The 14,186-nt window shown below is 35.7% G+C and overlaps 1 protein-coding gene across 3 annotated transcripts in view; it reads right to left on the reverse strand.

Moving 5' to 3' along the window:
* SGCZ (sarcoglycan zeta) overlaps positions 1–14,186 on the reverse strand; it is an 895,164-nt gene that overhangs the window by 142,973 nt on the left and 738,005 nt on the right. For 2 of the 3 annotated variants that reach the window (XM_029226514.1, XM_029226516.1), the window contains one exon: positions 9,246–9,347. The exons of the other annotated variant lie outside the window; for it this stretch is intronic. In XM_029226514.1, the coding sequence (XP_029082347.1) occupies positions 9,246–9,347 (102 nt within the window). The remainder of the gene's footprint in view (positions 1–9,245; positions 9,348–14,186) is intronic. 3 annotated transcript variants of the gene reach the window in all.

Genomic DNA, 14,186 nt, shown 5'->3' on the forward strand with positions numbered 1-14,186 from the left:
TATTTAGCAACATCAAACCATGTCCTAGCTTAATGAGGATTTCCTACCATGTTATTTTTTTGTCTTATTTTTAAACAAGATTCATTGTGTTCAAATTATTCACATTCTTTCTTCTGTGGGTCTAGCCCAGAACACCATACACAGAAATAGAAATATGGATTTCCTGGAGAATATGTAAAAAAAATTACTTTGGAGAATACGATGAATTGTTTTAAAAAAGTTTTTTAATTTGGTAATGAAAGATAATTTTTTTCATTTTGGACAAGTAATAAGACACATTTTTTTTTTTTTTTTTTGCGGTACGCGGGCCTCTCACTGTCGTGGCCTCTCCCATTGCGGAGCACAGGCTCCGGATGCACAGGCCTAGTGGCCATGGCTCACGGGCCTATCTGCTCCGCGGCATGTGGGATCTTCCCGGACCGGGGCACGAACCCGTGTTCCCTGCATCGGTAGGCGGACTCTCAACCACTGCTCCACCAGGGAAGCCCAATAAGGCACAGTTTTAATCAGTACTTAAAATGTATCTTCTGATAGCTCAAAGGTTTTAATTTGCCTTTCAAATAAAAATTTTCAATGGTCAAATGAGACTATCTATAGAGTTACCTAAGATATATTCTTCCTTTTACCTGGAATAATTTTTAATTTTATGAATTGTTTAAAAGCAATGAATCAGAATGGGGAATTTAGGTTTGAGTCATAGTATTAAGACTTTTCTTTGCACAACTTGAGACAGCTAAATTGCCATACGCAAATGAAGATAATATCTCCTCCTGTACAGCAGTATGAATTAAGGTAATATGTATAAAAATGCTTTGTAAATTGCAAAGTTTAATGTTCAGGATTATTAAACTATAGTGAGTAGTTACATAGGTGGTTTCAATGTTTTCATCTGTTGACACATGGTTGAGGGGCATCTATGAACCACTTAAAAAACTGTATATAATTATTTATTTTTATCCTTGTATTTAGATATTTTCCTCAGCTTTGAGTGGATTTTACCAAAGATGTCTGAATTTACAAACACTGAAAAGCCCTTTGTTGCACAGATTTGTGTTATCTTTTCTGTATTCACTACTAGTGTTCCTTAACCAGCATGTACACATAACCTCAATAAAGAGGCTCAGATTAATTATTTGTAGATGTTTGTTAAATATAACAGAAGTTTAAGCTCATCAAAACGGAGGAATGTAAATTGGTACAGCCACTTGGAGAACAGTATGGAGATTCCTTAAAAAACTAAAAATAAAGCTACTATATAACCCTGCAATTCCACTCCTGGGCACATATCCATAGAAGACCGTAATTTGAAAGGATACATGCAACCCAATATTCATTGCAGCACTATTTACAATAGCCAGGATATGGAAACAACCTAAATGTCCACTGATGGAAAAATGGATAAAGAAACTGCGGTACATATATACAATGGAATATTACTCAGCCATAAAAAGGAACAAAATAATGCCATTTGCAGTGATGTGGATGGACCCAGAGGTTACCATACTGAGTGAAGTAAGTCAGACAGAGAAAGATAAATATCATACGATATCACTTATATGTGGAATCTAAAAAAATGGTACAAATGAAGCTATTTACAAAACAGAAATTGAGTCAAACTTATGGTTACCAAGGGGGAAAAGGGGGGAGGGATAAATTGGGATTGACATATATACACTACTATATATATAAAATAGATAACTAATAAGAACTACTATTCTTATAGCACACAGAACTCTATTCAAAACTCTGTAATGACCTATATGGAATAGAATCTAAAATAAGAGTGGATGTATGTATATGTATAACTGACTCATTTTGCTCTACATCAGAAACTAAAACAACATTGTAAATCAACTATACTCCAATAATAAAAAAAAATGAGGAACTTAAAGTCCTATTATTTCTAGTGCTGTCAGACTGTAAATATTTACAGTCATTAATTATTTAGAACAGCAGGTCTACAATTTACAGAGAGACAACTATAGAAGAAACTTTTGCAAAGACGAGGTGGATAGAACAAGAAGCAATGACTTGAGATATGAGTTCTGGCTCACTTTCGAGTCCTCAGACCTTGGACACATCACTTAAATTACCTAAGTCTTGAGGTAAAGTATCGTCAAAATGGCAATAAAATTATCTGCTCTGTTCACCTCACAGGGTTGTTGCTTTGACATTTAGATATCTTTTCATGGAATCCACTGTATATATTAAATGAGAGAAATAATAAAAACTACATTGACTAGACTATAATCAAGCTAATAATAGAAGGATGGATTTTCAGACTTCACGTTACTTGACCCATCAGAAACAGTTCTTCACTCTGTCAACTTGGAAACACTCTTCTCTTTCCTTTCAGGACACCATACTCTTTTGGTTTTCTTACTACTTCACCCATCTCTCCTTCTTAGTCTGTGGTTGGTTCTTGCACTTCTTTCCAAACTCTTCAATAATGGAGTGATGAATTATAGTGATTATAGATAGAATATTCAGTATTCTATCCACACTTACTGACATTCTTGTCTGATCTCATGTATTTAAATTAGATACATAGATAGATATAGATATTAATATTGATATAAAAATGTTTCTAATTTGTGTCTCAAGCTTATACCTCAACATGAAATCTACACTCAGATAGCCACCTGCTAACTTGAAATGCCTGCTCTTCTAGTAGACAAAATTATTAGCTCCAAAATTGTGCTCAAAATCTTCCCCCACTCCCCACTTTGTTCCAAATTGGCTAATAGTGACTACTCAGAACAAAAAACCTTGATACATATGTGATTCTCTCTTATTCTCACATCCCATTTGCAATGTGTTATCAAATCCTTATATTCTACTTTTAAAATACACTGTCTTTGATCATAATACTCCTCACATAGTGAGGATTAAATATATGCAAAGGATGAAAAATATGCAAAGGATTTAGTATAATGTTTGGATTTCATTAAAAATAATAAGCAATACTGTTTCTTGTGTTGGACTCTGTGGTAAAGGTTTTACCTTGTTTATGTCTTCTAATAAAAACCATAACACTCTAGTCCCTAAAAATATTAGGGGCTACTATGAACTTTTGCAGATGATAAAAGTAAGGCACAGAGAGGTAAAATCAGGTAACAAGTCACAACTGCTAAGTAACAGAGCCAGGATTTGAAGCCAGGAATTGGACTTCAGAAACTTACTCTATGCTGAATGTTAGCTAGTGTTAAAAACCGTTATCTGTCGAACAGCCACAAAAATGATTTGAAATATAATAGAAATGAAAAACTTTCAAGAAAATGGCCAGCTTACATTCACAACACCAAAAGGAACAGTTTTTCTCCTCAAGCACAAAGGTGAAGAGAAAAAGGAATGGAAAACCCATTCCCATACACAATATGAACCATAAAGTGATTGACAAGAAACTTGTAATGCTTATATGAAAAAGAATGTTAAGAAATGTTCCTGAGCAACACAAAGTAAGTTCTCAAAAGAAAAAAAAATCAGGAGAGAAGCCATATTTCTAGATAGAAAAATCTCAAAACTATAAAGATGTCAATTTTCTCAAATTAAATGCAACCATAATTAAGTTTCCAATTGGAATTTTTATGAAACTTGACAGCTGATTATTAAGTTCATTTGGAAGAGAAAATGCACAATAGTCAAAAGGTTTTGAAAAAGAGCAATAAAAAAGAACTTACTGTAACAGTTCCTTAAAGTTACAGTTTGGTTTTAGTCCAAATATATCAATAGAACAGATAGAGGGGCCATAAATAAATCTATGTACATTTAAGAATGTAGTATATGAGGAAAGTTGTACTACAAATCAGTGATGGGAAAAATGGACTATTCAAATTATGGTATTGGGGGCTATTGGTCATGAAGGAAATAAAAAAGGAAGGAAGGAAGGAAGGAAGGAAGGAAGAAAGGAAGCTTTCTTCCATCACTTGCATTACCGCCTGAGCTCTGCCTCCTGTCAGCATTATGATGATCTGTATAATTATTTCATTATATATTACAGTGTAATAATAATAGAAATAAAGTGCACAATAAACGTAATGCACTTGAATCATCCCGAAACCATCCCCCTGCTACCCTGGTCCGTGGAAAAACTGTCTTCCACAAAACTGGTCTCTGGTGCCAAAACAGTTGGGGACCACTGCTATAGATATTAACTTACTTGTATTCAGAGGAAACATACAAAGTTTAAAATAATTAAAGAAATTATGATAGCTGTGGAGGACAAAGAAGATCCAACATAAGAATTATTGCTTTCTCTGAAAACCTTAACAAATGTAACTGAAAGATATTGAATGATATGATATAGAAAAGGTTCATGAAATGAAAGAAATGAAATGGCAAAAATGTATCAGACATCCAGGTAGAACGTGCCTGTCATCAACAGGAGAAAAATACCAGACTTTCCTGAGACTCTTTATGGCAATATTCAGTGCTAGAATTCGACAGAGCAATGAGCTAACAGGAAAAGAAGGGATGAACCATTAATAACATTCCAGAAAAGAATAAAGACAACAGTCAGACACCTTTCGCATGCAATATTTCAAGTATCAGCAAACAAACACACAAAACTAATTAACAATGAAATACAAGAAAGGAAGGAATGATTTGAATAATGAACTCAGCCCTGGAGAATCCATAAAAAAAGGACTGGTGGTGAGGATGGCAGGCATCTGTATTGTGAATTAAGACCAAAGTGCCAAGGCAATTAAATTTGCAGAACAGAATGTAAATATTATGAACTCTGACAAAGTTAAAATCATATAATTATCAGAAAAACCTGAAAATGAATAGGGGTGAAGACAAACTGGAGGGAAGCTAATCACCCCAAATTGCACTGCAGGAAGTTAATGAACACCATCTGAAATGAAAACATGGAGCTAATGCATCCAACTTCCTAATGGTTTTCATTGTCTTTTATTCTTAACCATAAAGAGAGTTAAAAAAAATTTTTTTTGTGGTAAAAAAATATTAAAGGTCAGCAATTCTTTCCAATTTATGTCAGTTTATGTTTCTTCTATTTAATTATGTATAATATACTAATTATAAATAGCAGGTACATGTCTCCCTATATATTTATCTTTTTTATTTGTACAAATATATAATTATATAACTGTCATGATGTTCACCATATGTTAACAGGTTTTTTTCTTGAGTGTAAAGATTTTGGGATGATTTGTGTGTTGCGTGTGTTTTAACTCGAATAAAGACATTACAGTAAATAATAAAGTTCATCAGTATTAAACAACTGAATGTGAAATAATAAGAATGATAATAATAAAAAGATTATAGAAGCTTGCAGATATCTATTTATGATTGGTTTGCATGGGAGAAAGAAACCTGCATAGAAGAGATTTGCCAAGGTAGCTGAAGGACACAGGGTCAGGAGATTTATCATGTTGTGTAACCAGGGAAGAGGTCTGCTGAACTTGCCTGTCTCCATGGCTTTGTGTCTGAATTATATAAAGAAGAATTGAACACAGGAGATGAAAAACTGATTGTAACCAAGAACCCAGTTAGTATCACAGCTCTGAAGCCAAGTGAAATGACTGGAAGTGAAGAGAGGGTAGAACGTTGCTCACAGCTCTGCTAACACAGGAATCCTAAAAAAAATGCAGACTTCTTTGTTTTGCTGTGGAGTTACAGGAACTGGAATTATCTGGTAGCCATTCCCCTGACACAATTATCAATCTGTCATGCAGGATGCTGGGATAAGGGGCAATAGTGAGGTACCACCTTAACTGAGGATCCTTAAATGGAAAAAACTAAGAGAGTTATTCAGCTAATATCAGATGAAGTTGGATAATACTTAAGATAGTCCTAGAGAACTCATGATGCAATTTTTTTCTGGTAACAATCAGTGAAATATAGATAATCTAACCACCTGAGCACTCTGAATTCATGAAACCTTGAGAAACTTTTCAATTACATTAAAAAAGTGGCGATTACAAGTCCTAATTTCCTGATACTTCAAATATTTAACCTAAAGTTAGACGACATGCATTAAAGACCCATTCAGAACGTTATAATATATGCAAGATCAAATTCCAAGTTCTTTGAATATTTTGTATCTAAAGAAAACTATATATTTAACTTCACAAATGTTCACTGAGTACCTACTCTCTAAAAATAATGTTAATTTTGAAGATGCATTGAATTCTAAGATACTTTAAACATAGAATATGTTTTTCTGTGTGCCGATATGATCAGCCATTTAAAAAGGTTTTTTTTTTTTTTTTTAAGCATGAAAAAGAGAGTAAACTGCATTGGATAATAATAGAATTTCAAATATCTATAGAAATTTGGTGGTGGAGACAGTCAACTACCCTACAGTTAGCTTGTAGGGTAGAAACAGCCCATGGTTTATTAAGTTAGGAGGCTAGGTGTGTGTGTCTGTGGGCAACTGCATTTTTGACCAATAGAAATGTCTTACATTTCCATGTATAGGATTAAATAAATACCTATGTAACCAGAAAATAATTTTAAATAAGAAAATTCTTTATTTCAGAGTGGAATACTGGCTAAATAGAAAGAAGGCAATCCACTGGCATTAGCGCAGGAAAATACACACACAAACACACACACAAATCAAAACTGCAGGAAAAAAAATCAAAATTGTTTGTACACTACTATTTTTCTCAGCTTAATTGAATCTTGGTAAGTACCTGTTGAATTTAATAGATTTTATCTTACCTACAGGAATTTTGACATTTTATCATAAAAACATTTGAATACATGAAAATGTGTGGAAAGACTGAACTAAGTGGAATTAAAAAAATAATGTAAAACCTCATCTCTACTAATATTACTGAATTTGTTGTGTTCTTTGTTAACCTAAGAATCACGTATTTTGATAAGTTTCTACCAAACTCACTTTATTAATGAGAAAACTAAGGCTCAGGAACATTGTGGCTGGCTTTTTGAAACACTGAATAAACTTCACGGCAGAGAAAAAACAACTGCATGCATTCATGGACAAGAGAATCCTAAAATGGGGGCTGCTTATAAAAGATATATTTCTCTTTATTTTAAATATTTATTTTTTTGTGTGGTATGTGGGTAGAGACACTTCCACGGAATAAATGAGTGTCCTTCTTTTTCTGTTCTCAAACCAGTCCTCCCGTCTGACTGCTGATGGAACATGCTGCCACCTGCCTGGGCTGTATCATGCTTCGCAGTTACTGAGAGGCAAATGATAACGAGAGGAGAAGCGACAGGACTGGGGATGTGAAAGGGAGCATATAGATTTCCATCAATACGGTGAGTTTTAGAAATGTTTGTGAACAGGCTTCCCTGGTGGCGCAGTGGTTGAGAGTCCGCCTGCCGATGCAGGGGACACGGGTTCGTGCCCCGGTCTGGGAAGATCCCACCTGCCGCGGAGCGGCTGGGCCCGTGAGCCATGGCCGCTGAGCCTGGGCGTCCGGAGCCTGTGCTCCGCAACGGGAGAGGCCACAACAGTGAGAGGCCCGCGTACCGCAAAAATAAATAAATAAATAAATAAAAGAAATGCGTGTGAACTTTCCCAGGGATAAAGGTTAGAAAGCCCATCTGCTACCACCTCACATTTTAATGCTATAACATCAGTGAATTCTTTCTTATTTGGTCCATAGTTGGAGCCAACATACATCCCCGTTTCCCAGGAGTATCCTCGTTTACACCTGTTGCTTGCCCTCAAAAATGTTCCTACTAGGAAGGTAAATTCTATGACCCTCCTGCTGGCAGAGGGCTTCACAATCCTTCTCTAAACTGTACTCCCAGGAAGCTGCTCCAAATTGGTCTAAAATGGCTTTGAAGATAAATCTTTTTTTTTTCTTGCCGTCCCCAGACTTATCAATAGGATATATTTTCAAAGAAGTTCCCGCCTATGATGACTCTCACCGTTGTCCTATGTTAAGTACTGTTTTTATTTCCAAGTATGAGTTTTCATTTCTTCAAATATGAAACTGCTTAGTGGTGTGAAACACAAGAAGGAACCAGAAAATAACAGAGTGGTGATAACTTCCAATCAAAGGGAAGATGCTAATATGTGTAAGCATGCTATATTTTTTTCAGTTTTCCTAACAATCAAATCAAATAAAAACACCAAACAAACTTTTTATTTTAAGTTTAATTAGTTTTGATAGTTTAATCAGTAAGGTCAGGTGTTCATACATGTGTCTATTGTATTATTTATTCTCTGACCTAAATCCAGAAAGTAATCTTAATAAAAAATTTCCAGTACCCAGAGTAGCAGTCAATAGAGTATATTAGGAAGCTCTGCAAGTTCACACATAACAAAATAAAATTTAAACTTAATATAATTATCCTAATTAGAATTTTTATGAAAAAGAATCCTTTGTTCTGTGTTCACTTTGATATTTAAGGGAAAAATAGCCTCGAAGCAAATTATAAAATTTTGGCTTACTATGCAACTCATTTGCTAAAATACTGCTAATATTAAAACATTCTAGTCGAAAATACACTTTCATATTTATGAAATAAGGTTAGTAATCTTTCCACATTTTATATAACAACCTTTCTAATTATTCTGTTTCACTAAATTTATTGCCACACATACACACATATCCCAGGGGAAAACCTATTACATTTGAAAGAGTCTAGTGAGATTCTGATGTACCAAAGATACTACCTTCTGAGAAATAACACACTTAAGCCAAAATGAACAATGTCTAAGCTATAATGTTTTGAGTTTTAGCATGCTGCTAGGTGATGAAACACACATAGCACACACACATACACACATACATTTGAAAGAATAAATATTCTTACTGGTTTTAAATAATGTACATCCAGAAATAAAGTTAATTTCTGTACTAAGACTTTTTGTCATCACTTTTAGAAAATGTATGTCCGTTAAAGCTGAAAAGATGTAAAATACATTGAATTAATATCATTTATTCAAGTCAAGGTTCTTGCAGAAATTACTCAAAATATGTTAAATGCCCCTTTTGGAATTAATATAACTGGATTTTTAAGGTCCATCCATTGAAAACAGAAGGGCATATTTTAGAGACTAACAAAAGCAACACTGCAGTTTAATTGGAAATGGCTCTCTAATTTGTCAGTTTGAAATTAACTTCTCCACTGGTTTTTCAATTGTTTCATTGTTTTGATTTCTTCAAATAAGTCTTTAGCTTAAAATAACTAAATGCATACTGAAGAGATAAGGGGTATCTGTCCTCCTATTTTAAGCTAAAACATAACCTCTAAATTATCTTTTACAGTAAGCCAAAGCCAGTATCACATACCTTTCGGGAATGAATTTCTTTCACATACAATGGAAGTAGAAACTCAGATATACCTTCAAGTCGGATTCCCTTCTTGGTGACTCTCAGATTTCCCATACCATCCTACAAGCAATGAAATATAGTTCACTTTTAGGTTAATTAGAGAATGAATAACTGGCCATAATTTTCTTAGGCCTAAGTTGAGAAAACAGTAAGCTCAAATCAGTGATGATTTAAGGAAAATGAGAGGTTGAATCTACTTAATGAATGATTGCAGCAGTTTGCATGCATATGGTGGGCTCTGTTTAAAATGAACAGGGAAAGAGGATTATAAAGGACCTAGTATCTCTTTCAAGTTCTAACAGAGACTGGGACTCATCTGTGAATAAATCCTGTACTTTCTTCATGCATCAATCCTTTTAACTATTTATTAGGTAAAATGATACTTACTACCTGATTATTGAAAACAACTTTGCAGAGAGATCTAGTATTATTTTTACATGACAGTTATACACATATTTCTACTACAATCAAATAGTCACATTTGTACAAGCAATAAATGATTGACTAGTGTAAGTAAGAACGGTGTCCCAGTGTTTTAACCATGGGTTAATCATACATCCTTTTCTTTAGAAAATAATACTCTATGAGGAGGGTAAAACAGTACACAAATAATGTCTATGAGACAAAAAGTAAAAATAGTAAGAACATGGGAATTAAAGAAAGAATTAACATCTGGTTGGAGAGTAAACCATTTCTCATGGAAGATACTGACTATGATAAAGGCCTTAAGAATACGGAGTTTCAACAGATGTCCCTAGAGGGAGGAACAAAATGACCATTCTGGTCACAATTAGGAAATAGCATGCCATCCAAACTGGCTCATGGAATATTGTGAGCAAAAACAACTGGGAGTATGTTTTGAGGCCAGAGAAAGAAAAGCCATGAATGCAAACTAAGGGGTCTGTATGTACAACAGCGTCCAAGAGAAGGAATGTAAAAAGTTCTCGAATAGCTCAGTGGCTTGAAATGATCAGAGTTATGCTTTAAGATGAAGCTGGTAGAAGTACTATGTGGAGCTATCTGACAGAGTATCAATAATAATGCACACCTTGGTAATAAGTGTGAGAAGTGTGGTGGAAGAGCAACCTTCAAGACCTGGTGACTAATTTTATCTGGAGATACTGAAAAGAGGGCCATTTATGACTGACCCAAGGTTTCACAACTATGACTATGTAAGGATATGTAGTGATTTTTACACTTGGACTAGTAAAATTTGTAGGCTTAATGGAAAAAATAAGTTCAGCTTTGAACTTTCTAACTTTGGACTTTCTAACTACTTCCAGTAGCAACACTGGAAAAAAGAATTTTATCCATCAACCAACGCATCTGTAGAAAGCAGGCTGGGGTGTGACAGTTGCTTAAGTCTCACTTGAATCTATCATGATGGATGAGCAAGTCCTGTGTGGAAAAAATGTATATAAAACCAAAGAGGGACTCCTAGATAACGCCTAAGTCTGTGGCTTGGAAAGACGTATTTTCTACCTCCAGGGAGGCTGGGATTAGTAGAAGAGGAAAGGCAAGAGATTATGATAGCCAGCCTCAACCCTCTGCTCTGACCTCAAAAGAAAGCCAAAGAAGAAGTAGAACGATGAATAGAATTTTGAGTAAGAACTGAAGAACTTTTTTTTAAACTCAGACAAAGAAAAGGACTAAGAAGACCGAGAGAAATATTTTGAGGTGGTGAGATCTGTCTTCTCATGGAAGGAGAAAGGAATTGATTCTGGTTGAACTGAATTTGGGATGAGACAGAGGAATTCACTTCTTGAGCTTGAACTTCTTGTCAGCTTAAACTTAAAGCTGACACTAGAAATGCCTAAAAGTTTTTAAAAATAAGAAAATTTCAAGCATCCCTGAAGACAAATTCTGATGGGAAAATAGGCCTACTTTTGTTTCTCACAGACAGAGCTAGTTTACACCAGTTTTATAATATCCTCTCTCACTTTTGAAACTGAAGTGTCTCTGCTATAGACATTAATTACAGGGTTGCTCATTCACTGGTTCTAATTACTTTTGCAACATTATGCAACAGAAACAGGCAGAATTAACAGTGAGAGAGATTCAAAACTGAGGATTTACTAGACAGGAGTGGCAGAAAGTCATAGGTACGTGGTGTTCTAAAGTAACAAAAAAATGATGCCCTTAAAAGGCTATTATTTTTTTCTTGTTGGATAGAGACATGTAAAGCCAGAACAGTTGTGTCTGGCTGCAAAAATAGCACAGGGTAAAGAATAGCAAAAGATGATAAATTAATCATCAAGTTCAATAGGAGTTAAAAAAATACGAGAAATGCTAAGACAGGTTTATCATCAGAAAATGGAAACTCAGATTTTGAGATCTTGAAGGTGAGAACATTTCCGCACATGAGGTCCAGAGAACACCTGAGGAGTGGCTGCAGATGTAGACTGGAGACACAACCCTGTATATTGCACAGAGCCTAGAATAATAGTACATGTAAAGTGATGTGTGGCTTTAAAATATTATTTTGTTTCAGAGGGATTTTCTTGGCTAAATCTCACACACTGACTGTCCATGTATATTCTCAAATGCCTACCTAAAGGAAATGTTCAGGAGCGCTCTCCATGGAGTTGCTTTGCAAATGTTTAAGGCAAATGTTAGACTATCTCAAGTAAAGAGAAACAAATTCTATCATGAATGTAATTCCCAGTTCAATATTAATCTTAAAAAATGTTTTTATAAGATGGCTAAAAATAAAAGAATTGGACATCCAAAGTTAAATGTGATATTACCTATGCTATATGCATATTCAATTTTGGAAAGTTTTGATTCTTAAGCTCAGTGTTTTCTTCTTATATTTTCTATATGACATAAAATGTGTGGCTTCCCTGGTGGCGAAGTGGTTGAGAGTCCACCTGCCGATGCAGGGGACATGGGTTCGTGCCCCAGTCCAGGAAGATCCCACATGCCGCGCAGAGCGGTTAGGCGCGTGAGCCATGGCCGCTGAGCCTGCGCGTCCGGAGCCTGTGCTCCGCAACGGGAGAGGCCACAACAGTGAGAGGCCCGCGTACCGCAAAAAAAAAAAAAAAAAAAACAAAATGTGGCGGCAGATATATAGTTATATTCCATTTATTTAATTAAAAAAATTTTAACATCTTTATTGGAGTATAATTGCTTTACAATGGTGTGTTACTTTCTGCTTTATAACAAAATGAATCAGATATACATAAACATACGTCCCCATATCTCTTCCCTCTTGCATCTCCCTCCCTCCCACCCTCCCTATCACACCCCTCTAGGTGGTCACAAACCACTGAGCTGATCTCCCTGTGCTATGCGGCTGCTTCCCACTAGCTATCTATTTTACATTTGGTAGTGTATATATGTCCATGCCACTCTCTCACTTTGTCCCAGCTCACCCTTCCCCCTCCCCATATCCTCAAGTCCATTCTCTAGTAGGTCTGCATCTTTATTCCCGTCTTGCCCCTAGGTTCTTCATGACCTTTTTTTTTTTTTTTTTTAGATTCCATATATATGGGTTAGCATAGGTATTTGTTTTTCTCTTTCTGAACTTACTTCACTCTGTATGACAGACTCTAGGTCCATCCACCTCACTACAAATAACTCAATTTCGTTTCTTTTTATGGCTGAGTAGTATTCCATTGCATATATGTGCCACATCTTCTTTATTCATTCATCTGTTGATGGACACTTAGGTTGCTTCCATGTCCTGGCTATTGTAAATAGAGTGGCAATGAACATTGTGGTACATGACTCTCTTTTTTTTTTTTTTTTGTGGTATGCCGGCCTCTCACCGTTGTGTCCTCTTCCATTGCAGAGCACAGGCTCCAGACGCGCAGGCTCAGTGGCCATGGCTCACGGGCCCAGCCACTCCGCAGCATGTGGGATGCTCCTGGACCGGGGCACGAACCCGTGTCCCCTGCATCAGCAGGCGGACTCTCAACCACTGAGCCACCAGGGAAGCCCTACATGATTCTTTTTGAATTATGGTATTCTCAGGGTATATGCCCAGTAGTGGGACTGCTAGCTCGTATGGGAGTTCTATTTTTATTTATTTAAGGAACCTCTATACTGTTCTCCATAGTGGCTGTATCAATTTACAATCCCACTAACAGTGCAAGAGGGTTCTTTTTTCTCCACACCCTCTCCAGCATTTGTTATTTGTAAATTTTTTGATGATGGCCATTCTGACTGGTGTGATGTGATACCTCATTGTAGTTTTGATTTGCATTTCTCTAATGATTAGTGATGTTGAGCATTCTATCATATGTTTGTTGTAATCTGTATATGTTCTTTGGAGAAATGTCTGTTTAGCTTTTCTGCCCATTTTTGGCTTGGGTTGTTTTTTTTGTGTGTGTGTGTTTGTTTTTTTTTTGATATTGAGCTGCATGAGCTGCTTGTAAATTTTGGAGATTAATCCTTTGTCAGTTGCTTCATTGGCAATTATTTTCTCCCATTCTGAGGGTTGTCTTTTCGTCTTGTTTATGGTTTGCTTTGCTGTGCAAAAGCTTTTAAGTTACATTAAGTCCCGTTTGTTTCTTTTTGTTTTTACTTCCATTTCTCTAGGAGGCAGGTCAAATAGGATCTTGCTGTGATTTATGTCAAAGAGTGCTCTGCCAATGTTTTCCTCTAAGAGTTTGATAGTCTCTGGCCTTATATTTAGGTCTTTAATCCATTTTGAGTTTATTTCTGTGTAAGGTGTTAGGTAGTGTTCTAATTTCATTCTTTTACATGTAGCTATCCAGTTTTCCCAGCACCACTTATTGAAAAGGCTGTCTTTTCTCTACTGTATATTCTTAGCTGCTTTATCAAAGATAAGGTGACCATATGTGCGTGGGATTATCTCTGGGCTTTCTATCCTGTTCCATTGATCTGTATTTCTGTTTTTGTGCCAGCACCATACTGTCTTGATTACTGAAGTTT

The sequence above is a fragment of the Monodon monoceros genome, unplaced genomic scaffold (assembly GCF_005190385.1).
Source record: "Monodon monoceros isolate NGI ecotype Baffin Bay Population unplaced genomic scaffold, NGI_Narwhal_1 Super_Scaffold_17, whole genome shotgun sequence".
Lineage (NCBI taxonomy): Eukaryota > Metazoa > Chordata > Mammalia > Artiodactyla > Monodontidae > Monodon > Monodon monoceros.